Consider the following 24,901-nt stretch of genomic DNA (forward strand, 5'->3'; position numbering starts at 1 on the left):
TGTATGGGGCCTTAGAATAGCGCATAAATAACACCTGAAATACTCCTGCCCCAGCATTCTCAATGTGAAAGCCCGAGGGCTTTCACACTGAGGCGATGCGCTGGCGGGAGAAAAAAAAATCTCCTGCAAGCAGCATCTTAGGCCTCGTACACACGACCAGACATGTCCGATGAAAATGGTCCGCGGACCGTTTTCATCGGACATGTCCGCTCGGAGATTTCGGTCTGATGGTTGTACACACCATCAAACCGAAATCCCAGCGGACAGGATACGCGGTGACGTGGCCGCGACGATGACGCGCCGACGTGCGTGACCCTGGAAGGTCAATGCTTCCACGCATGCGTCGAATCACTTCGACGCATGTGAGGGCTTTCGGCCCAGCGGACATGTCCGGTGAGTCGTACAGACGACCGAACATGTCCGACGGACAGGCTTCCAGCGGTCATGTTTGTTAGCATGCTAAGAAACATTCGTCCGCTGGAAACCTGTCCGATCCGCCGGAAAATTGTCCAGTCGACCGTACAGACGACCGACTATGTCTGCTGAAACTGGTCCGCAGACCAGTTTCAGCAGACATGTTCGGTCGTGTGTACGAGGCCTTAGGAGCGGTGTGTATACCGCTCCTTCCCATTGAAAACGATAGGACACTGCGGTAATACCGCCGGCAATGCGCCTCTGCAGAGGCGCATTGCGTGCGGTATTAACCCTTTTTTGGCCTTAGACCCCTTTCACACTGGGGTGTTTTTCAGGCGCTTTAGCATTAAAAAAGCACCTAATAGAAGCCCGCATCTGCAATCCCAATGTGAAAGCCCGAGTGCTTTCACACTGAGGGGCTGCGCTGGCAGGGCGTCAAAAAAAGTCCTGCAAGCCGCTTCTTTGCAGCGCTTTAGGAGCGTTGAATATACCGCTCCTAAAGCCCCCTTCCCATTGAGGGGCCTTTTTTTAACGCCAAAGTGCTTGAAAAACGCCCCAGTGTGAAAGCGGTCTTAGCGGCGCTTTACCATCGTTTTTCGGGCGCTGGCAGTGTGAAAGGGCTCTGAAAGCAGATGAAGCTTCTTTCAGGCACTTTACAGGCTTTTTTTTTAATGCCAAAATGCCTGAAAATGTCCGAAAAATGCCCCAGTGTGAAAGGGGTCTAAGTCTGAGGGATGGCAGGAGGCTGATATCAAGACAGACGCTGTACATAAAAAAAGGAATGTAATTATTTTAAGGGAAAGAAAAACGTTTTAGTTAATAATTGATCACGTTCTTATGACTGTCTCCTCGCCTGTAACAGCAAGTCAGAAAGTGAAAGGAGAAGTTGTCAAAGTGGTCAGAAGATACTGAAAGTCATAATAATACTGAAAAAGCAATTGTTTTCTATCAGTTTCTATCATAACAGGGTCACAGTACAAACAATTATAGGAGTTCTATGTCTTTTCTGTATGTGATAGACCAGTGGTCTCCAAACTGCGGCCCGGGGGCCAGATGTGGCCCTTTGCTTGATTTTATCTGGCCCTTGGGGTGCTTTTTTATTCATTGGCACCAATGAAGGGCCGAATTCTTCCCAATAACACCAATGATAGGGCAGAATTCCTCCCAATGATAGGGCAGAATTCCTCCCAATGATAGGGCAGAATTCCTCCCAATGATAGGGCAGAATTCCTCCCAATAACACCAATGATAGGGCAGAATTCCTCCCAATGATAGGGCAGAATTCCTCCCAATAACACCAATGATAGGGCAGAATTCCTCCCAATGATAGGGCAGAATTCCTCCCAATGATAGGACAGAATTCCTTCTAATACCACCAATCATGGGGCAGAATTTCTCCGGGTTATGGGGCAGACTTTCTCCCAATGACACCAATGATAGGGGATTTTGTACTCTTGATGGCCACAGTCCGGCCCCCTTAAAGTCTGGCGGACAGTAGTCTGGCCCTTGGTTTAGAAAGTTTGGAGACCCCTGTGATAGACCAACACAAAGTGGCACATAATTGTGAAGTGGAAGGAAGAATTATAAATGGTTTTCAAAATATTTTACAAATAAATATGTGAAAAATGTGGGGGGAACATTTGTATTCAGCCCCCTGAGTCAGTACTTTGTAGAACCACCTTTTACTGCAATTACAGCTGCAAGTCTTTTTGGGGATGTCTCTACCATCTTTTCACATCTAGAGAGTGACATTTTTGCCCATTCTTCTTTGGAAAATATCTCAAGCTCTGTCAGATTCTATGGAGAGCGTCTGTGAACAGCAATTTTCAAGTCTTGCCACAGATTCTCAATTGGATTTGGGTCTGGACTTTGACTGGGCCATTCTAACACATGAACATGCTTTGATCTAAACCATTCCAGTGTAGCTCTGGCTGTATGTTTAGAGTGGTTGTCCTGCTGGAAGGTGAATCTCCGCCCCAGTGTCTTTGCAGGCTCTAAAGCCTCGTACACATGATCAGTCCATCCGATGAGAACGATCTGAAGGACCGTTGTCATAGGTTAACTGATGAAGCTGACTGATGGTCCATCGCGCCCACACACCATCGGTTAAATAACCGATCGTGTCAGAACGCGGTGACGTAAAACACAACAACGTGCTGAAAAAAACGAAGTTCAATGCTTCCAAGCATGCGTCGACTTGATTCTGAGCATGCGTGGATTTTTAACCGATGGTTGTGCCTACTAACGATCGGTTTTGAACTATCGGTTAGGAATCCATAGGTTAATTTTAAAGCAAGTTGTCTTTTTTTTTTAACCTATGAGGCCCACACACGATCGGTTTTGACCGATGAAAACGGTCCTTCAGAGCGTTGTCCTCTGGTTAACCTATCGTGTGTACGAGGCCTTAGGGTTGTCCTGCTGGAATGTGAACCCCTGCCCCAGTGTCTTTGCAGACTAACAGGTTTTCTTCTAACATTGCCCTGTATTTGACTCCATCCATCTTCCCATCAACTCTGACCAGCTTCCCCCCGTTGAAGAAAAGCATCCCCACAACACCAGGGCTCAAGTCCTGCAGGAATGCGTGGGAACGGAGTTCCTGCACTTTTTTTACAGCAGGAACTCAGTTCCCTTTGCAGGACTAGAGCAGCCGAGCCGCCCGAGCCAATCCTTCACTAAGCGGCGATGCCCAGCTCGACTCACTGTCAGGGGCAGGCGAACCTTAGTAATCTTTTATGTTACTGGCCGCTTCCTGTATATGGATTCATCAGGTAGTGTGCGGGTATTCCGTCACTTCCTCGATGCCGCAATGTCTCCTGGGAGCTTTTATCATTGTTCCCAGGAGACATTGCGGAGGTCTGCCGTGAGTTATCGCGGGATTTCGAAAGAACTTGCTTAAAAAAAAAAAACATGCTGTTTAGTAATTATGCATATGAGCGTATCATTTTTTTTTTTTTTGGTGGGGGAGTGGATCTTGGGTGGGAGTTCCCACACTTTTTTCCCCAGGACTTGACCCCTGCACAACACGATGCTGCCACCACCATGTTTCACGGTGGGGATGGTGTGTTCAGGGTGATCTGTAGTGTTAGTTTTCCGCCACACATAGAGTTTTGCTTTTAGGCCAAAAAGTTCAATTTTGTTCTCATCTGACCAGAGCCCCTTCTTCCACATGTTTTCTGTGTCCCCCACATGGCTTCTCACAAACTGCAAACAGGACTTCTTATGGTTTTCAACAACGGATTTCTTCTTGCCACTCTTCCATAAAGGCCAGATTTGTGGAGTGCATGACTAATGCCATGTACAAACGATCATTTTTCAGCATGAAAAAAACATTTTTTGGACATGCTGAAAAATGATCGTGTGTACGCGGCATAATAATTGTCCTGTGGACAGATTCTCCCACCTGAGCTGTGGATCTCTGCAGCTCCTCCAGAGTCACCATGGGCCTCTTGGCTGCTTCTCTGATTAATGTTCTCCTTGCCTGGCCTGTCAGTTAAGGGGGACAGCCATTTATTGGTGGGCTTGCCATACTCTTTCCATTTTCAGATGATGGATTGAACAGTGCTCTGTGAGATGTTCAAAGCTTGGGATATTTTTTTATAACCTAACCCTGCTTTAATTTTCTTCACAACTTTATCCCTGACCTGTCTTGTGTGTTCCTTGGCCTTCATGATGCTGTTTGTTCACTAAGGTTCCCTAACAAACTTCTGAGGGCTTCACAGAACAGCTGTATTTATACTGAGATTAAATTAAATAATATACATTTTTTTATAAAAAAAAAGGGGGGGTTGCCATCCGGGGCCCTGGGGACCTCTGGGCCCTTTAATAATAATAAAAATAATAATAATAATATTTTAAAAAAAATTGGCCCTTTTTAAGGGGGTTGCCATCCGGGCCCCTTACAGGTGTACTGCCTGTACCCCCCTGAAGGTGGCGCTGTGTGTGGGCTCCAGAGCATTTTTCATGACGTGAAAAATGGGCATTACAAATTTAGAACCTGCTCTATTTTTTCGCGATGTTTTTCACGTTGTCGTTTTTCACGTCGTGAAAAGCGGTCGTGTGTAGGCTTTAATGACGTAAAAAAAAGTGCATGCTCAGAAGCAAGTTATGAGACGGGAGCGCTCGTTCTGGTCAAACTAGTGTTTGTAATGGAGATGGCACATTCGTCACGCTGTAACAGACTGAAAAGCGCGAAGACTGAAAAGCGCGAATCGCCTCTCACCAAACTATTACTAACACGAAATCAGCAAAAGCAGTCCAAAGGGTGGCGCCATCCAAATGGAACTTTTCCTTTATAGTGCTGTCATACGTGTTGTACGTCACCGCGCTTTGCTCGAGCATTTTTTTTCACGATCGTGTGTATGCAAGGCAGGCTTGACAAGAATCACGTAGAAAAAAACGTAGTTTTTTCTAGGACATTAAAAATGGTCGTGTGTACGCAGCATAACAAGCAATACAGCTTAGACAACAGATCCTGCCATTAACAGACTTCCTGTCCTAGGATGACATTAGCTATGGAGTAGCCGTGTTACAAAGCAAGTGCATTAGAATTACGGAGCATCTTTGTGAACCGCAGAACACATCCTTCCTAGGTTATATAGTACTGATAATACTACAGAGTGCATAGGAAATTGCAACACGTCTTTTCTACCATAGTGGCTTAGTGGTTAGTTCTTCTGCTTTGCTGGAGTCCCAAGTTTAAATCCTGTTCAGGACACTATCTGCATGGAGTTTGTATATTCTAGAATACGTATCGTTCTGCCTTAACCACTTGCCGACCAGCACGCGCTGATATACGTCGCCAAAATGGCATAGAAAGACAAAAGGGCGTACAGGTACGCATGGGCGTCTGCTGAAATTTTTTCAGGGAGGGGCGCTTCGGCAGCAGCGATACACAGTCGCATTTAACCCTTTCTTCAAGCGCTAGCGGGGGTTAAACGTGCCCCACTAGCGTCCGAATAGCGCAGATAAAACGATGGTAAAGCGCTACTTTTTAGCGGCACTTTACCGATAACGCGGCCAGCTGGCAGTTTGAAATAGCTTGAGATAATTCATCTTCACTCCATGCCCATATAAATATAGCCTAGAGAATGTACAGACCCCCCCCTTCAGCACAGATGGACCCTCCTCCCCCCCACCCCATTCAGTACCTCAGATCAGCCATCAGTGCGGCACAGGCACAGCAGGGTCCCTCCCCCTGTGTACACATAAACACTGGCGGGGGAGGTGGCTTCACTCTGCTCGCTGTGCCTGTGTGACATCCGGCCCGGGACCGCTCAGACAGCCCGCAGCCGCAAAACTCTTCAACACCTTCTCGATTTTCCAGGGGGGGGTCAATTGCCCCCCCCCTTGCCCTATGGAGCGGACGCCCATGCAGGTACGTTCCCTTTAAATTGCTGCCTTGTGGCAACCCTGCCGTGAGCTCTGTGACCGCGCCTACAGGACCCGCGGACCAGATCGCTGCCGGTGTCCCGCGATCGGGTCACAGAGCTCAAGAACGGGGAGATGTTGTGTGTAAACACAACATCCCCCCCGTTCTGCCTAGTGACACTGTCACTGATCGTGTTCCCTGTCATTGGGAACAACGATCAGTGACGCGTCACGTGCAGCCACGCCCCCATTTTTATGGCACTGATCGCTGTAAAAATGACAATGGTCCCAAAATGGTGTCAAATGTGTCTGATGTGTCCGCCATAATGTTGCAGTCACGATAAAAATCGCTGATCGCCGCCATTACTAGTAAAAAAATAAATTATTAATAAAAATGCCATAAAACTATCCCCTATTTTGTAGACGCTATAACTTTTACGCAAACCGATCAAAAAATGCTTATTGCGATTTTTTTTTTTTTTTTACAAAAAATATGTAGAAGAATACGTATCGGCCTAAACTGAGAAAAAATATATTTTTTTTATATATATTTTTGGGGGATATTTATTATAACAAAACGTAAAAAATATAGGGCCAGATTCAGATACATTATCGTATCTATCGGCGGGCGTAGCGTATCTCAGATACACTACGCCACCGTAACTTAGGGTGCAAGTTCCGTATTCAGAAAGAACTTGCGCCCTAAGTTACGGCGGCGTAGTGTAAATGTGTTGCCGTAAGCCGCCTAATTTAAATTTGGCTGGTAGTGGGCGTGTTTTATGTTAAACTATCATGACCCCACGTAATTGACGCTGTTTTCGAACGGCGCATGCGCAGTCCGTGGACGTATTCCAGTGCGCATGCTCGAAATCATGTCGCAAATAGTTAATGCTTCGGACGTGAACGTAACTTACGTACAGCCCCATTTACGGACGACTTACGCAAATGACGTAAAATACGACACTGTTCGTACGTTTTCGACGTCCATACCTAACATGACTTACCCCTGCTTTATGAGGGGTAACTTTACGCCGGAAAAAGCGTTACGTAAACGACGTAAAAAAATACGCCGGGCGTACGTACGTTTGTGAATCGGCGTATCTACCTAATTTGCATATTCCTCTACGGAAATCTACGTAAATCTACGGAAGCGCCACCTAGCGGCCAGCGTAAATATGCAACTAAGATACGACGGCGTAAGAGGCTTACGCCAGTCGGATCTTAGCAAAATTCCGGCGTATCTTGTTTTCTGAATACAGAAAAAAGATACGCCGGCGCATCCTAGAAGTTACGCGGCGTATCAATAGATACGCCAGCGTAACTTCTTTCTGAATCCGGGCCACGTTTTTTTTTCAAAATTGTCGCTGTATTTTTGTAAAACCGCAGAGGTGATCAAATACCACCAAAAGAAAGCTCTATTTGTGGGGGGAAAAAAGGACGCCAATTTTGTTTGGGAGCCACGTCGCACACAATTGTCAGTTAAAGCGACGCAGTGCAGAATCGCAAAAAGTGGTCGGGTCATTTAGCAACAAAATGGTCCGAGGCTGGTTAACAAGAGCAGACCTAGTGCTGGGCTTTCTTATTAGACATGCACTATTACTAAAGCATGGGATCACCCTATAGTAAATGTTTGTTTGTAAAATAATGAAATTATGCAAAGAATGCCAAAACAAATCAGATATAGAATACGGAAACCGGTTCTGCTGGTTCTAGAATCACGCTCTCCATGGTTTAGATCCTTAACTTACCGTAGGAGATATTTGTGCTGAGGCCTCTGACACAAGATGAGGTGAATATGAATCAGGGTTAATTAGTGTGATGACTGTGAATTCCTAATTATAACACTAACCTAACCCTTAAGCAGAGTTTCAGGGGTTAATTAGTGTGATGACTTTGCTTTAAGGTTAGGTTCGTGTTATATTTAGGAATTCAGAGTTTCAGGGGTTAAAACAACAATGTCACCAAAAAATGTTACACTAGGGTGACCAGACATCCCCAGTTTCAGGGGACAGTCCCCTGATTGAGGACACTGTCCCCGGACCAAGTCTGTCCCTGGTTTTGTCCCCAGATTGGATTTAATAGGGGGCGGGGGCAATTTCAAAGACAGTCAGTGCAGAATTAAAATAAAAAAAATTGAATTGCACCCCCCCACTCCGCCGTGCCTACTAGCATAGGGGGTTGTATTTTTCCCCATTATCAGTGCCCCTTTCTGATGGTCATGTGCTGGTTGGAGCGGAGGGAATATTTCTTCAGTTTCGGGCGCATGCCAATTCAGCTCCGCTCGCATGTTCTTCTGCCTTGGCTCAAATTCTGGCCAGCCGCCTGCCTATCTCCTTGCCTTCCCTGGCGGATTGATCTTCCTCCGCTCCCCACCCAGTAGTAGCCGGGGCCCGAAGAGTATTAGCCAGATTCAGGTAGTGTTACGCCGTCGTAACTCTGAATCTGCGCCGTCGTAAATTTAAGTGTATTCTCAAATTGAGATACACTTAAATCTAGCTAAGAATCGACAGCGTGCGCCGTCGTATCTTAGATGACTATTTACGCCGGCCGCTAGGGGCGTGTACGCTGATTTACGCCTAAAATGCGTAAATTAGCGAGATACGCCTATTCACAAACGTACGCTTGCCCGTCGCAGTAAAGATATGCCGTTTACGTAAGGCGTTTTCAGGCGTAAAGTTAGTCCACTAAAAAGCTGGCCTAGCCAATGTTAAGTATGGACTTCGTTCCCGCGTCGAATTTTGAAATTTTTACGTCGTTTGCGTAAGTCGTCCAAGAATGGGGCTGGACGTAATTTACGTTCACGTCGAAACCAATAGGTCCTTGCGGCGTAATTTGGAGCATGCGCACTGGGATACGTCCATGGACGGCGCATGTGCCGTTCGTTCAAAACGTCATTTACGTGGGGTCATGGTTTATTTACATAAAGCACGCCCACCTCTTCACAATTTGAATTAGGCGCGCTTACGCCGGCCCATTTACGCTACGCCGCCGTAACTTAGAGAGGCAAGTGCTGTATTCACAAAGCACTTGCGTCCTGACTTACATCGGCGTAGCGTATATGAGATATGTTACGCCTGCACAAAGTTAAGCCAGTCTTTCTGAATCTGGCTATAAGACTTGAGAGGCTGTGAGGCGGGCGGCGATGGGCAGAGAGTCGCTGATTGTTGCCATTACTAGTAAAGAAAAAATATGTCCCCGGATTTTATTTTAAAAATCTGGTCACCTTAAGTTAAGTATAAAGAGCAGAAACCCAGAAGTGCTTGTAAACATCTACAGCCAGTGCCGGGACAAGGTCATCCAGTGCCCAGGGCAAAGATTCTAAACTGCACCCCCCCTCCCTTAGGGCCCTTTCCCACGTACGGATCCTGTGAGGATTCGTACCGTTATTATGCGCTTCCTCAGCGGGAATCACTTTGTTGATCCCCACTGTGCAGGGATCGGATGAACACGGACCGTCCGTGATTTTTCTCTGTCTGTAGAATCGGACCATAGCGGGGACTGATGACATTGGGTGTCAGCGGATATTCATCCCATAGGGATACATGCATGTCCGTATTTCATCCAAAAACGGATTGCTGAAATACGGACATACTTAGCCGGATTCAGAGAGAGTTACGGCGGCGTATGAGTAGATACGCCGTCGTAACTCTGAATCTACGCCGTCGGAAATTTAAGCGTATTCTGGAAACCAAATACGCTTAAATTAGGCTAAGATACGAGCGGCGTAAGGTGGCGCTTCCGTTGTTTTCCATGTCGAATATGCAAATGAGCAAGATACGCCGATTCACGAACGTACGTGCGCCCGTCGCAATTAGTTACGCCGTTTACGTAAGAGATACGCTGGCATAAAGATAAAGCTGCTCCCTAGGTGGCGCATAGGGATGAGCTTCGAGTTCGAGTCGAACTCATGTTCGACTCGAACATTGCATGTTCGGTGAACAACGAACAATTAGGGGTGTTCGCGGCAAATTCGAAAAGCGGCGGAACACCCTGTTAAAGTCTATGGGAGAAATCTAAAGTGTTAATTTTAAAGGCTAATATGCAATTTATTGTCCTAAAAAGTGTTTGGAGACCTGGGTCCTGTCCCAGGAAACATGTATTAATGCAAAAAAAAGTTTTAAAAACGGCCGTTTTTTCAGGAGCAGTGAATTTAATAATGCTAAAAGTGAAACAATAAAAGTGTAATATTACTTTAAATTTCGTACCTAGGGGGGGTGTAAAGTCAGCATGTGAAAAAGCACATGTTTCCTGTACATAGAACTGTCCCTGCACAAAGTGTCATTTCTGAAAGAAAAAAAGGCATTTAAAACCGGCTTTGCGGCTCTAATGAATTGTCGGCTCTGGCAATAAAGAGATGATTTATTCATAAAAAATAAAAATACAAAAAGCTGGGGGTCCCCCCAAATTCCATTAACAGGCCCTTCAGGTCTGATATGGATATTAATGGGAACCTTAATATCCATATTACTGCATTTTCACATCCGGCCCTTGAGGCATTATTCCTCCCACTGACACAAACAGTAGGGCACTGCTCCTCATACTGACACCAGCTATGTGGCTTAAAGGGGTTGTAAACCTTCCTGTTTTTTCACCTTAACGCATCCTATATAAACTATACACAAGAAAAACAAGGATGCGCCAATCTAAGTGCAGTATGAAAGGTTTTAATAAAATGGAATGAAATAGAGCACACAGCCAAATGGCTACTCACAATTGCTAAAAGATAACAGGCATGTATGGTGACTGTGGTCCGGGGTCACTGGTGGCCGATATGTCCTGGTCCAGAGAGAAGTCAGCACGGGATGGAGGGAGCTGTAGGTGGAACGCTGTGGTAGTCGAAACAACCATCCAGGGAGACAGCAATCCGTCATACAAAGCGGCGTGCGTCTCAGTGTGGACCGCAGCCAGGAATCGTCGCACCGGAAGTGACGCGGGAGAGGACCAATGGGACGACGCGCCTCACAGCTCCGCTGTTTCTTTAGATCCATACTGCACTTGGATTGGCGCATCCTTGTTTTTCTGGTGTACCATTTCAGGCCCCGTACACACGGCCGAGGAACTCGACGTGCCAAGCACGTCGAGTTCCTCGTCGAGTTCTGGGATGAAGCCGCCGAGGAGCTCGGCGGGCCGCCTTCTCCCATAGAACAACGAGAAAATAGAGAACATGTTCTCTATTTTCTCGACGAGCTCCTCGGCGGCTCCATCGAGCCAAAAGTGTACACACGACAGAGTTTCTCGGCAGAATCCGGGTTTTGACCGAGATTCTCGGTGAATTCTGCCGAGAAACTCTGTCGTGTGTACGAGGCCTCAGAGCTCGCTTCTGCTTTTTGGGATTGCTGCCGCTAGGAGTTTATGGACTTATTCATGAACTTTTGTGTTTCATAACCCTTTGAGATAAGGACTATTTCTACTCATCAGCCACTAATCTTTTAATAACATTTTGTATGACCATCGTATTCATATTCATGAACCACTGTTGTCTGTAATCTACCTTATCTTGCACCATCTGACATTTTTTTATATAAACTATACACACTGCAATGGTTCTAAAATAGCACATACAGTACTGTATCTCATCCACTGAGACAGCCAGAAAGATAGGAGTCTTTATTTTTATAAATGACTTTGACCTTTCTTACTGATCATTCTCTAGATAAGAAAAGAAAAATAATCTTCCAGGTAAACTATATGCACTGCAAAGGTTTTGCACTGCAAAGGTTTTGCAGACACTATTAATATTTTAAACTTTTTTGTTATTGAGGTATTAGTACTTTTCTCAAACTGACTGGTATGTGGAAGTGTCTACCTTTAGGCTGCATTCACATCTGAGCGTAGGTCAGGTTTTTTCCGGCGTTTTGTCGCGCGTATTCATGCTTATTTGCGCGTTTGCATACAGCGTCGTCCGACGTTTTTTATTTTAGCCAATATGAAAAATTATCATCTTTTCATCACTTATGCTTGCTATGTTGGTAGATTTTTTTTTTTTTTTTACTTGGTTGTTTATTTATTTTTTTTAAGTGTATTTTGTGCGTGTACTCGAGAGAGGAGCCGTACTGCAGGAGTTGGGAGTAGGCAGGCCTCCCCCAGAGGCAATTTGCCACCTTTCTCCATGCCCCAGGTGGCAATGGTGGGTGTGTGAGGGTGTCCTCCTACACAGCCCACCCTACCTGCTCCACTTTGAAGCCCAACGGGGCAGAGGGACTCCCTATAAGGGAGTGAGAGGATTAGCCCGCTCAACCAGCCCCGTTAGTCCTTCCCCTCTCTTTTTAGAGACCGCGTGGTCAAAGTGCGTGCATGTTAACCCAATTTCGAGTGCGTGTAAGTGTGGTGGTTTTTGTGGGACGGGGGGTGGGCGTACTAAGCGCAAGCTTACCTCGCATAGCACACCCACCGGGAGCCGGGCTGAGACCACCAAACTCAATTCACATGTAGATGAGACCGGGATCCGAACCTCTAGCTGCAGAGGTGAATGGCTTGTCGGCGCAGTGCCAATCGCGTCGTGCCACCGCAGCTCCCCGGTAGATTTTTTTTATCTTCTGCCTGGGTGAAAAGTTCTATTGATTAAAGCGACAAAACGCCCGTAGCAAACGCTCGTTGTCGCGCTAGTCGCTTGAATCGAGCGTTTCCATTACTTTCTATGGGAAATGGAAACGCTCAAAAACGCCCAAACCGCCCAATACGTGCGACAAAAAAGGGTCCGGAACTTGTTTGAGCTTAAGGCGTTCGGTGTCAGGCGTTTTGGAGTGGAGATGTGAACCATCTCCATAGGGAGTAATGTATTTTTTCCCCTCTAGCATTTTTGAGCGTCGCGCTTCAGGCGACAAAACGCTCAAGTGTGAATGCAGCCTTAGGGCCTATCTTCCAAAATAGTCAGATTATCCGCTAACATCCACAGTCCGCACAAAAGAACCTGATCCCATTACCTCTACAATTACAGTAAAACCTTGGTTTGAGAGTAACTTGGTTTGAGAGCGTTTTGCAAAACAAGCAAAATGTTTTAATACATTTTGCCTTGATATATAAGCGATTTCTTGATATAAGAGTAGTGTTATGAGTATAAAAAAAAGAAAAGAGGAGCCTCTAAGGCCCCGTACACACTGTCGGACAAAACCGATGAGAATGGACCGAGGTTCAGTTTCATCGGTCCAAACTGACCGTGTGTATAGCCCATCGGTCTGTTGTCCTTCGGTCCAAAATTTTAAAACATGCTTCAAAACCGAACCGATGGACGGCTGCCCGATAGGTCCAAACCGATGGTTAGTACAGAAAGCATCGGTTCAAAACCCGCGCATGCTCAGAATCAAGTCGACGCATGCTTGGAAGCATTGAACTTCATTTTATTTAGCACGTCGTGTGTTTGACGTCACCGCGTTTTGACCCGATCGGTTTTTGGAACGATGGTGTGTACGCACATCAGACCATCAGGCCACTTCAGCGGTGAACCGATGGAAATGGCCCGTCGGACCATTCTCATCGGTTTGGAAAGACCGTGTGTATGCGGCCTAAGTGTAGCAATATGGTTACATTTAATGAAGGTACAACATTTAGCAACTTATTGCTACACATAGAGGGGCCTCTCTTCTCTTTTATACCCTGTAAAAAAATGCTTTGATATACAAGTGCTTTGGATTACAAGCATGTTTCTGGAACAAATTATGCTTGCAATCCAAGGTCTTACTGTATAATTTTTGACTGTTGCTATACCATTGTGTTCATTTATTGATTGACTCATGAATTTTTCCATTTTTCAGGCGAACACTGACCAAGCTTTCACTGATCTTCAGTCACATCCTGTGTGAACTTCGTGCTTTGTGCCCTGGTGGACGGTATCAAGGAAACGCATATCGTATCACAAAACTGGAGGCGTCCAACTTCTGGTCGCAAGCCTTTGGGACTAGGTAATTATGTTAGAATGTTTTTCGAAACACACTGAGGTCTATTATTTGCTGTACACTTAAGCCTCATACACACAATCGGACTTCCATCGGACAAATCCGCCAACATACACAAAACTATGTTATTTTTCAGCTCTTTAGCGCCACTTCTGCTAATGTTGTCTGATGGTTAGCATTGGTTTTCGGGCCATGCATGTTTGGATTTTAGTCCGACATACTTGTGTACAATGTACACACGATCGGATAATCCGACAGAACACATTTGTTGTCGGACAAGGCTATCCAACATTTGTTGTCGGAAATTACAACAGCAATTTTCCGATGGAGCATACAGGCGTTCGGATTATCCGACAAAACCCTTCCATCACACAATTGTTGTCGGAATATCCGATCGTGTGTACTGGCCTTTAGGGGTCATGCATCATACATGCACTTGGGGGCTAAGAATATGCATGTGTCATACCTTCTAGGAGGAGAAAAACTGGGGGAATCCGTAGTGGAGAAGGATCTGGGGGTTTTGGTAGATCATAGGCTCAATAATAACATGCAATGCCAAACTGGGGATTCCAAAGCGAGCAAAGTCCTTTCTTGTAGTAAGAGAGGTATGGACTAAAGAGACAGAGATATAATTTTGCCCCTGTACAAATCATTAGTAAGACCTCATCTGGAATATGCAGTTCAGTTTTGGGCACCAGTTCTGAAAAAGGATATCGGGGAACTGGAGAAAGTGCAAAGAAGGGCAACCAAACTGATAAGAGGCATGGAGGAGCTCAGCTATGAGGAAAGATTAGAGGAACTGAATGTATTCACTCTGGAGAAGAGGAGAATAAGGGGGATATGATCAACATGTACAAATATATAAGGGGTCCATATAGTGAACTTGGTGTTGAGTTATTCACTTTACGGTCAACACCGAGGACAAGGGGGCCCTCTTTACGTCTAGAGGAAAAAAGATTTCACCTCCAAATACGGAAAGGTTTCTTCACAGTAAGAGCTGTGAAAATGTGGAACAGACTCCCTCCAGAGGTGGTTCAGTAGATTGCTTTAAGAAAGGCCTTGATACATTCCTAAATGTACATTAATATAACTAAGTACTAAGATTTGTAGGTAAAGTTGATCCGGGGTAAATCCGATTGCCTCTCGGGGGATCAGGAAGGAATTTTTTCCCCTGCTGTAGCAAATTGGATCATGCTCTGCTGGGGTTTTTTGCCTTCCTCTGGATCAACTGTGGGTATGGAGTTGGGTGTATGGGATTGTACTATGTTTTTTATTTTGTTTGTTTATTTTTTTTGTGGTTGAACTGGATGGACTGGATTGTGTCTTTTTTCAACCTGACTATGTAACTATGTTTATGGCACATTGGGTTAACAAGCATCACCATGTGTTCTCCAGCATTGCACTGTGGTTTTAAAGGATTCTATTACATTGGCTTGAACAGGTCCATGGTAGTGAGAACAAAGCTTACACAAAGTAATACATTTTAATAGTAAGTTATATAAAAGTGCACGAAAATGTGTTTAGCATGAAATGGACCTTAGGACTTCAGTGTGACATAGCAAGTCATGGATATGTCCATAAAAAGGACCATCACCCAACCCAATGATTAAACGAAAGCAATACCATGTTAGCTTATTTAGCCATTTAGAACACGCTTTCCTAGCGCTTTTTTTTCCTACCCCAGAGGAACCCTTGAAATAAAGCATGGGTCTTAGTAAACATACAGCTCACCTATGTTAATTTTTATCAGCAGTTCCCTAAGTGCCCTTCCTAGAGTATTGGACGTTAATGGATCACAATTGTATCACTAAAAGGTCCTAAATTAAAATGTTTGATTTAGAAGCATTGGGCCAGATTCACAGAAAAAGAACGTCGGAGTATCTGCTGATACTCCGGCGTACTTTCAAATTTGCCGCAACGTATCTTTAGTTTGAATTCTCAAACCAAGATACGACGGCTTCTGCCTTCGATCCGACAGGCGTACGGCTTCGTACGCCTTTGGATCGTAGGTGTAATACTTCGGCGCCCGCTGGGTGGAGTTTGCGTCGTTTTCCGCGTCGGGTATGCTAATTAGCTGTTTACGGTGATCCACGAAGTTACGCGCGGTCGTCGTATTCTCTTACGTCGTCGCTAGTCGGCTTTTCCCGGCGTAAAGTTACGACTGCTATTTCGTGGCTTATATTTAGACTAGCTATGTTAAAGTATGGCCGTCGTTCCCGCGTCGAATTTAAAATTTTTTTTTTTTGCGTAAGTCCTCCGTGAATAGGAAAGGACGTAACGCACGTTGCCGTTCAAAAAATGACATCGGTGCGACATCATTTCGCTCAAAGCACGGCGGGAAATTTCAAAACTGAGCATACGCAGTACGTTCGGCGCAGGAACGTGCCTAATTTAAATGATACACGCCCCATTTGAATTAGGCGGGCTTGCGCCGGACGGATTTACGCTACGCCGCCGCAAGTTTACAGGCAAGTGCTTTGTGAATCAAGCACTTGCCTGCAAAACTTGCGGCGGTGTAACGTAAATGCTATACGTTACGCCGCCGCAATTGTACATGAATCTGGCCCTTAGACTTTTATGTCCATGTGGCAGTGTAATAATGGCCAGAAATGAAAGAGATTCCCTTGCATTGGTGGTCACTGGTCAGTAAGAAAAATGCCACCCTTACACACAGTCAAAAAAAACATTGGAGACATGCCATTATTAACAATGAATGCAGATGGGTGGAAACCCGAGCAAGCTTGGCTGTGAATGGTTAAAGCGGGGGTTCCGTGGGTATTTTTTTTTTTTTTCTATCGTTCTGCTGCTCTTACCTGTAGTAATCTGCTCCTCATGTGTCCTAATCTCCTAGCCGCCACGATTATCTTTGTCCCGCAAAAGATATTTTAGATAATTCATAGATGGACGTTTCCATCTTGATTGTGGGCACTCTGAAGCCCACTAGGAGTTCCTTCCGGGATACGGTGAATGCTGACATCCCAGCATTCACCGCTCTATCCCGTGCATGTGCAGTGTTGACGGCGAGCGTCGCCGGCAACACTGCACAGTTGCCATCACAACGGCCGGCGTACTGAGGTCACGCCCCGTTGTGACGACATCCACCTTTTCTTCCTGAGTCACGTGACCCGTGAGATATCGCGGGATTACAGTACAGATTGTCTCCTGGGATTCTCATCACTCACTCCCAGGAGACATCGCGCTTGTCGGGGGAAAAGAGAATACATGCCCACTCCCGCGGGGAAAGGATCACTGACACAACACTGAAGGCTGCATTACAAAGGTAAAGAAGCTGATTAAAAAAAAAAAAAACAGAGGATTGTGCATAGGCGATGGGTAGTGGTTTGATTTAGATGAAGTTGAATTTTAGGGTGAACCTCCGCTTTAATTAGAAGCTTGGTTTTGTATGTCCTTGTTGCAATTTATGAGAGATCCCGAGATAACATTTAATCCCGCTTTACAATATCCATCCGTTGCCAACTGGCACTTGGTAGTAGCGGTGCACATAGAAGTGACGCAACAACACAACCAAAGCTAAGTTTAATCCATTATTTATCAACATGCCTTTTTTGATGTTCTACAGGTGTCTGGTGAAGTGGGAGGAGTTTAGGGATGGACTGCATCCTGTGCACAACATAGAGGCGGGGCCTCTGGAATCTGCACTGCGCAGTACGATGGATTTAACATGCAATGATCACATCTCAGTGTTTGAGTTTGACATTTTCACACGTCTTTTCCAGGTAATTAATTATATGTACAGCATGTTACCATGTGATTGATATAATTCTTTGAAAAAGTGTTATTTTTATTAGTAGTTGTATTAAACCCTTAATGCATTTTAGCATAACACACTGAGCCCATAAGAGAAAAAGTTCCCCAGTAAACTATTTGTACATTTCTTACCCCAAAACTTGCAGTTAACAACTTTCAACCCTGCTGGCTCATACTTTCTCAGTGTTGCTTCCCTGACCTTGCGGTTATCACAAAAAAGAGTTTAAGTGATTGTAAAGTCTTTAAAAAAAATGAATGCTTACCTTCTCTATGCAGTGACTTTGCACAGGGCAGCCTGGATCCTCCTCCTCTTGGGTCCCTCTTCTGTGCTCCTGGCCCCTCCCTTCTATCGAGTGCCCCCACAGCATCTTGCTATGGGGGCACCTGACCCGAGCTGCAGCTCAGTGTGTCCACTCAAAGACGGAGCTGCTGTTCGGCACTGCCCCCTCTTTCTCCTGATTGGCTAACTGACTTTGAGACACAGCAGTGGCACCATTGGCTCCCGCGGTTGTCAATCAGGAGGAGAGTCCCGGACGGCTAAGACAGTGACACTCATGGACATCGCTGGAGAGAGAAGGGGCTCCAGTAAGTATTAGGGGGGCTGCTACACACAGAAGTTTTTTTAACCTTAATGCATAGAATGCTGTGCCTTTGAAAATGTGGCCCCCAATTCCCTGCATACATGTGAATCAGGCCTAAAGTAGGCCCATCAAGCAGTGTCTGGTCTGGTGGTGGCCCAGGCCATGCAAATAAATCCTTCTGGACACAGCCACAGCCTGGACTGATCAGGATTTACTAACTAACTGTCTGGATTAACTACCTATATGGGGAGCAGGACAGGAGCCTAGGGAGGAGAAAGACCTACCTTGTCTGGTCCTGGCCAGCTCTGATCAGTGGCTGCCTGAGCTGCCTCACTCACAGGAGCACACTGCTGTCGGACCCACTGCGCAGTCCGACTCCTACCTCCCCGAGGCCTCCCGCTGTGTAGCGCACACACCATTCACAGCAAGGGCGGGGTCAGAGCGTCAGTGGAGCTCAAGGCCCCGCCGACTCCTCTCTCCTCAGCAGAGACTGCACAGTGCGCCGATGCCAGGCCCGGCCGGGTGTCGGCTTCTGTGCGCAGAAAGTGCAGTCAGGCGACAGGCGGACTGCGGCTTAAGGCCCTGCGGTAAAGACGGCCCTGGCCAACCTTACACTACTAAATGTGAAATTTGAACAAGCTATGCAAGTTAAAAAAAAAAGCTATGCCCACTTCTGTATTACTTTTAGTAAAGCCCTTGTGTTATAGATTTTCATTCAAAAAGTACATTTCACCAATAAAAGGAAATTATTAGGCATGCTCCATTGAAATATATATATATTTTTTTTTTGTCCTAAAAAAAAAGTTTTTCTTGTTCATTGTTTGTAGCCCTGATAAAGGAAGACTGGTGTATTCCCTGTAATGCCCGTACACAGGATAGGAATTTCTGATGGAAAAGGTCCGACTGACTTTTTCCTTCGGAAATTCTGACCGTGTGTATGCCCCATCGTAGTAATTTCATCGGAGTTTACATAGAGAACATGTTCTCTTTTCCTCCAATGGCATTCCGTCGGAAATTAAGATGTGATTTTGGTCGGACAAAGGTCCGATCGTGTGTACAGGGCATAACACTTTGACAGCTTTATCTTGTGTTATTCCAATCATGAAGTAATACATTTTTTCTGAACACTGCTAAAATGCTCTCATTGCTTTCCTAAACTCTAGATTCCACCCAGGGCTCTCTTTTGGGGCTCCCCAGGGTATAAGAGCCATTGAGCTCCACTAATCATTTTCTTTTTCGATATTGAGATGAGACGTTGTGTAAAGTTCTAGCACCTTGTATCTTTACCCTTTGTTCTGGAAATATGACAGCTAAAATGTAATTGGATAAATTGGACTCATTCTGTTTCCTAAAATGATTTCTCCGTTGTCTATGATCCAACAGCCCTGGGAAACCCTGTTGCAGAACTGGATGCTGCTTGCCGTCACCCATCCTGGTTATATGGCATTTCTCACCTATGACGAAGTTAAAGATCTTCTACAGGGCCACACACACAAGCCTGGAAGGTATGGCACCCTCTGCACTTTTATTAATCTATTAATGGGCACCTGCAGTTTTGGAAAATATTATATTCATCTAAGGAAACAGGGCATTTTCTTTTCTTTACAAGGACAGCTGAATTAAATTTTCTTTAAATTGTTTAAAGACGTAAGGTCCCTTTCACACGGACGGATAGAATGGTGCTTTTAGCTGCAGGTTTTCTAGTTTTCTACCGCAGCTAAAAGCACACAATGCTTTCCTATGGCCCCATTCACACACAACGTTTTGCTGTGATTTCGTTGCATGCGGTTTGTTGCGAATAGAAAAAAAAGAATTGAATGCGTCCAGGTGCGATTTAGCGCAGCTATATGCACTTAACCGCAGGTAATCGCAGTCTTTTGTGTCAACTGCGGATAGCAGCGTGAGAAAAAAAAAAAGAACAGGAAGCGCATCATAATCTAAAAAAATAAAAAGGGTTGCTATGGAAATGCTTACCGCACCTAAACGCGGCCGCATGTAACCCGCGCGTAATCGCAATGTACAAATGCAGCTAATCGCAGTGCCCATAGCCTTGAATTTCACTGAAAAAGTACATGCTTTTTGTAACGGTCACCACCGTTTACGACCTTCCATCACATCCAAGACAGCTTATCGACACTCCAAGCAACAGGACCCGATCCATCCCATTTGCCCAGAATCAAGACGAGACACGCAGCTCTGTACTTGTTCCGAATGTAATGACAACTTTAATGGTACACTTAGCTTGCTTATATGCAGTACACAGGTTACAGAAATCACAGGAACAATCAAACTGTCCCCACCCACACATCACACCTTGGGGGGCTTCAATCACATTCTTTGAGCTAATTACTAAACATTCTAGACATGTCGGCGCCGGCCTATAATTATCATGATCTAATCACTGCACATTCCTTCATTAACAGAACTCAAACAAAACACCATCACACAATGATCTCCTTCCAATCCACATCCCCAGACAGACGCTCATTCCAGTACATTCCACACATAAACAGTATTTAGCATACATAATTAGAGGTCTCGGAGCAGACCTGGATTAACACCTTTACACGATGGACAATGAAATGTCTTCCAGGCCCTGACTCAATTAGCATGTCACTAGTCAGGGCTAATCATAGAATGAGTCACTATTGACTGGTTGGGTCACAATATACCAACATCTTGCAGTATCTCAAAATCCTGCAATATGAACTTTCAGTGATATCCCCTGTCCTGTAATTTAGGACATACTTTCTCAGTCACCCTATGGCCCTATCGGACATAAGGTGACCCTAGACATAAGACTCCTTGGTGACGCCAGTACAGGAGTACCCCTCATCCTTGCAAAGTCTCTGGGTGTCCCGGGTCATTCCGTTACACTTTTAATTGCAGCAAAACTGTCATCCGTCTGAAAGGGGCCTTACTCTTGTTGCCCTGCATGGACAAACAAGGAAACTGATTTATTATTCATGGGGGAGTCTATGGCTTCCTGATTCTAGGTGACTGTAATATTTTTATAATATGAAAGACAACTTTACATCATTTTAAAAATACATGCTGGCAATGTTTGCAGGCCCCTAGCACTATGAACCACATTTGGGGCACTTGCCTCTAGATCACCCCCATTTGGGACAATATGTTGCAACTATATGACAAGACTTGTGGGTGATTAACTCCCCAACTTACTGTGCTGTCTACTGTATGCTTCCAGGTTCCTATAAACAAATCAAAAAGAGCTTGGTTAGACATTTCCTTATTGCTGCTCGATCTGTAATGGCCAAACACTTCTGAAATGGACAGAATTGACCATCTAGAACACATGATAGCCTGAGAGGAAGATAGAAAAGAGTCATATCAGCTCACATGGACAGTAGGGTTCCATTTTCGCTATTCCTCTAATTAGACATCCTTCATATCAAGCAGGGCTTGAGTATTTGGCTACTTCCTAGATCTCCATGTTTGCCTCCCTCTTTTTTTTTTTTTTTTCTTCCTTCCTCCCTCTTTTTTTTTCTTCTTTTTGGCAATTTTTTAGCTACCAAACCTCAGGGCCTAGCCTACTTTCCTTTCCCTTGCCTTCCATATCTATCCATGGCATGCTTCTTCCCCCTCATCAGTCAACGTGACGACTGCCTAATTGTGCCCACACTACACAGGAGAATTTTTTTGAGAGGGGGGTCTTTGTGGTTTCTTGAATGATCTTGAATATCCTTCTCCTCGTGATTCTAATGTGCTATTTGGAATTATTGGATAAGTGCTGTACTAATGTACATTAAAATTTTCATGTTCATTCTGATGTTAGTATACAATACAACCAAGTATACAATACGTCTTTGACCTGTATGTTCGGAAACCTTAATAAACAGATTAAACATAAAAATATTACAGTATTGAAGCTGAACTCCAAAAAAACAAAAGCCTCATACACACGATTGGACTTCCATCTGACTTTTTCATGGATTTTTGTCCGAAGGGGTGTTGACCGTGAATCTTGTTCTGCATACATACTGATGAGGATGGGGCCCTGACTCAAATCAGGGAAATCTGTACTGCCCACTGGATCAAATTGTATGGCAAGAATTGACACGCAGTCTGGTTGCTTCGTTCCCAATGTGAAAGAGAAGGGGCTGGAGCCTGGGCGGCCGCCTTTATTAACAATATGACATCACAAAACATATGCATTCAGATTGGTTAGCTTGTATAATTCACTCCCATTTACACGCCCCCCTGTGACGTCTGTACTTGGCATCGTGACACATTCTCCTTGTGAGCCCCATATAAGGTATGGGGCTCTCTTAGCACATGCAGCCCACATGTAAGGGCCATTTGTTCAGGGGTCCTTGGTCAGCTCTGCAAGGGTTTAACCATATATGGTATAAACAATTCTTGTCACGGGACACAAAGTTCATTCAGTGAAATGAGGACAGAAGGGGGGGGGGGGTTGAACACATTTGGAGCATGAGGGGAAAAATAACATCTGCTCTCGACTTCAGTCCTTTGTCCTTCATTTCAAATGGTAACTTTTAAAACTTAATATCTGACACAACCTCTTTAAGGAAAATAAACACTATTGTGATACATATTTTTCACACATGCATATATAGATAATGAATATAAAAACAATATGAAAATATAAAAGAATATAAAAAGAAATCAAAAGAATATAAGAAGAGAAAACATTTTAGTGGTTTCAATAGAATAATTAGCTTAACTCAAAAATAGGAATTTTAGCATAATCCATCACAATACGGCAGAACTTATTTAGCCAACATTCACCAAACCACGTGTTTTTTCAGCTTTTTCCCGCTACCCTTTGGGCAACTTCTGCTATTGTCTGATGGTTAGCATTGGTTCTGAGTATGCATGTTTGAATTTTGGATTTTTGTCCGATGGACTTGTGTGCACATGATTGGATGATCCTCCATTTGTTGTCGGAAAGTTTGAGAGCATTCACAGCGAACATTTGTCCGTTGAAAAACCGACAATTGTCCGATGGAGCATACAGACGGTCAGATTGTCCGCTAAAACATGTCAGTCGGACCGTTGTGGTGCAGGCGCAGCCCTACTGCAAGTGAGTACTGTAAAGGCCCATACACACGATCGGATTTCCGACAACAAGGGTTAACAACCTGGTCTAAGGGACCAGGTACCACAGTTTTGCTTACCCGATCCTCTGCTCTTACAGGCTCTACCAAGCTGCTATACTAATTCCCACATCCTCGTTTCCCCTATGCTTCGGCGGTTGCAGATCTTCTAACATAAAGACCAAGGCAGAGCTCATTAACTTGCACTGAACATGAGGATGCCAAGGGACAGTTCACTGCTGAAGCATAGAGAGAAGCGCTGCAGAAAAAAAAGCATATGTGCCATGACCATGTGATCACTTCTTTCTTGCTTTTTTCTGCACTCGTCGTCTTTAGGATAGTCCGGGGCAATTATTTTAGCTACCAGACCTCAGGGCCTAGTCTACTCACTAGCACGGCTACTATTGTTTCCTTTCGCGTTTGTCACTTTGCATTTTTGTCTGTGGCCTTTTCACTAGGATGGAGGGAGTGGGCCATTCGGGCCTACCCTGAAGTCTAGGGGGAGAATGTGTGGCCATTAGTTTCCGTCTTCTCCTGAACTGTGGGGTCTCATTTCGGGAGAGCCCCTCACTTAGTACTCGGTGATCAGCTTCAGCTGACCATGAGGAGAGGAGTCCACCAAGCTTTTTGGCTAGGTGGTTAATGTTCAAAACTTGCCCATGTCAGGAGCCTTGCGCCCTGGAGGTCACGGTAAAGTTTTACCCCTTGGGGGGGGGGGGTGAAACAAAATTGCACTTATGGTGTGATTTTTAGTTTGTTTGTTGCACTTTTTTTGTTAATTTACAGGTTCTGTGTTTGCGTGCCACCACTGTGAGTCAAAAGGATACTATTGCAGTACTACACTGGTTGGTGACAGCAGACTGAGCACAATTTCTTTTCTTAACTGCAGTAAAATAAAAAAAGTGAAGCTACGGATTTAGCTGTGGGGCACTTGGTTAACATGACTGGCTGGACAAAATTTAAGTCCTTTGTCACGTTTTACATATTTCATCTGTGTGTTTGGCTGTATGCCCGGTGTTGGGCTTTACACTAAATTGTTTTCCCCAAGCCTAGGGGTGCATAGTTGCTTGGTTTCTCAGGAAATCTGAGAAGCTGCCTTATATGGGTTTTCCATTTTGAAGTCTTCGTATTGCTTATTGATATTTTATGTATGTAGACTTGTTTGAAAGGTACAGGTAGAGATCTCAAGTTCTCAACCACATGAAAGTTCTAGAATGTACACTTCTGTTTACCTTTACCCTACAACTGTAATGCATTGATTCAGCAGTCATGCTGTTAGAAAAGTCCCTCCTGAATTATTATTTTTTTACGGTCAGGTTTACTTGCATGTGTTGTTTAGACAAGCTATTCCAGTTTACTTACGTAAATCTTTTAAAACCACAAATGCTAAAGTGGGAGCTTTATACTTAACTATTGTCGCTTAACTAGTCCCATTGTTGAGTTAAAGTTGCAAACCTCTGAAAATAAACAGAGCATATCCCTCTATAGCAGGGGTGCCCAACCTTTTGAAGAGCGAGGGCCACTTAAGCGACTTGGTAAACGGTCGCAGTCCACAATGATCGGAGCGGGTGGATGGCATGTCCGTATCTGCTCTGCACATGCAGAGCCGACACGGACGCAGCCCATGATACATTTAGCGAATCGGTTTGGAGGTAGAGCACAAGTCGGTTTATGTCTGCCACTACTTAGGCCTCGTACACGCGATAGGATAGCCAGAGGACAACGGTCTGAAGGGTCCGTCGTGCATAAACACCATCAGTTAAAAAACCGATCGTGTCAGAACGCGGTGACGTAAAACACA

At 44.9% G+C, this 24,901-nt stretch overlaps 1 protein-coding gene across 2 annotated transcripts in view; it reads left to right on the plus strand.

Annotated features, from left to right (window-relative positions):
* The window catches only part of CBLC (Cbl proto-oncogene C), a 61,293-nt gene that overhangs the window by 8,802 nt on the left and 27,590 nt on the right, over positions 1-24,901 (plus strand). For both annotated transcript variants that reach the window (XM_040327452.1, XM_040327451.1), the window contains 3 exons: positions 13,533-13,679; positions 17,254-17,410; positions 19,406-19,527. In XM_040327452.1, the coding sequence (XP_040183386.1) occupies positions 13,533-13,679; positions 17,254-17,410; positions 19,406-19,527 (426 nt within the window). The remainder of the gene's footprint in view (positions 1-13,532; positions 13,680-17,253; positions 17,411-19,405; positions 19,528-24,901) is intronic.

Source organism: Rana temporaria, chromosome 10 (genome assembly GCF_905171775.1).
Source record: "Rana temporaria chromosome 10, aRanTem1.1, whole genome shotgun sequence".
Taxonomy (NCBI): domain Eukaryota; kingdom Metazoa; phylum Chordata; class Amphibia; order Anura; family Ranidae; genus Rana; species Rana temporaria.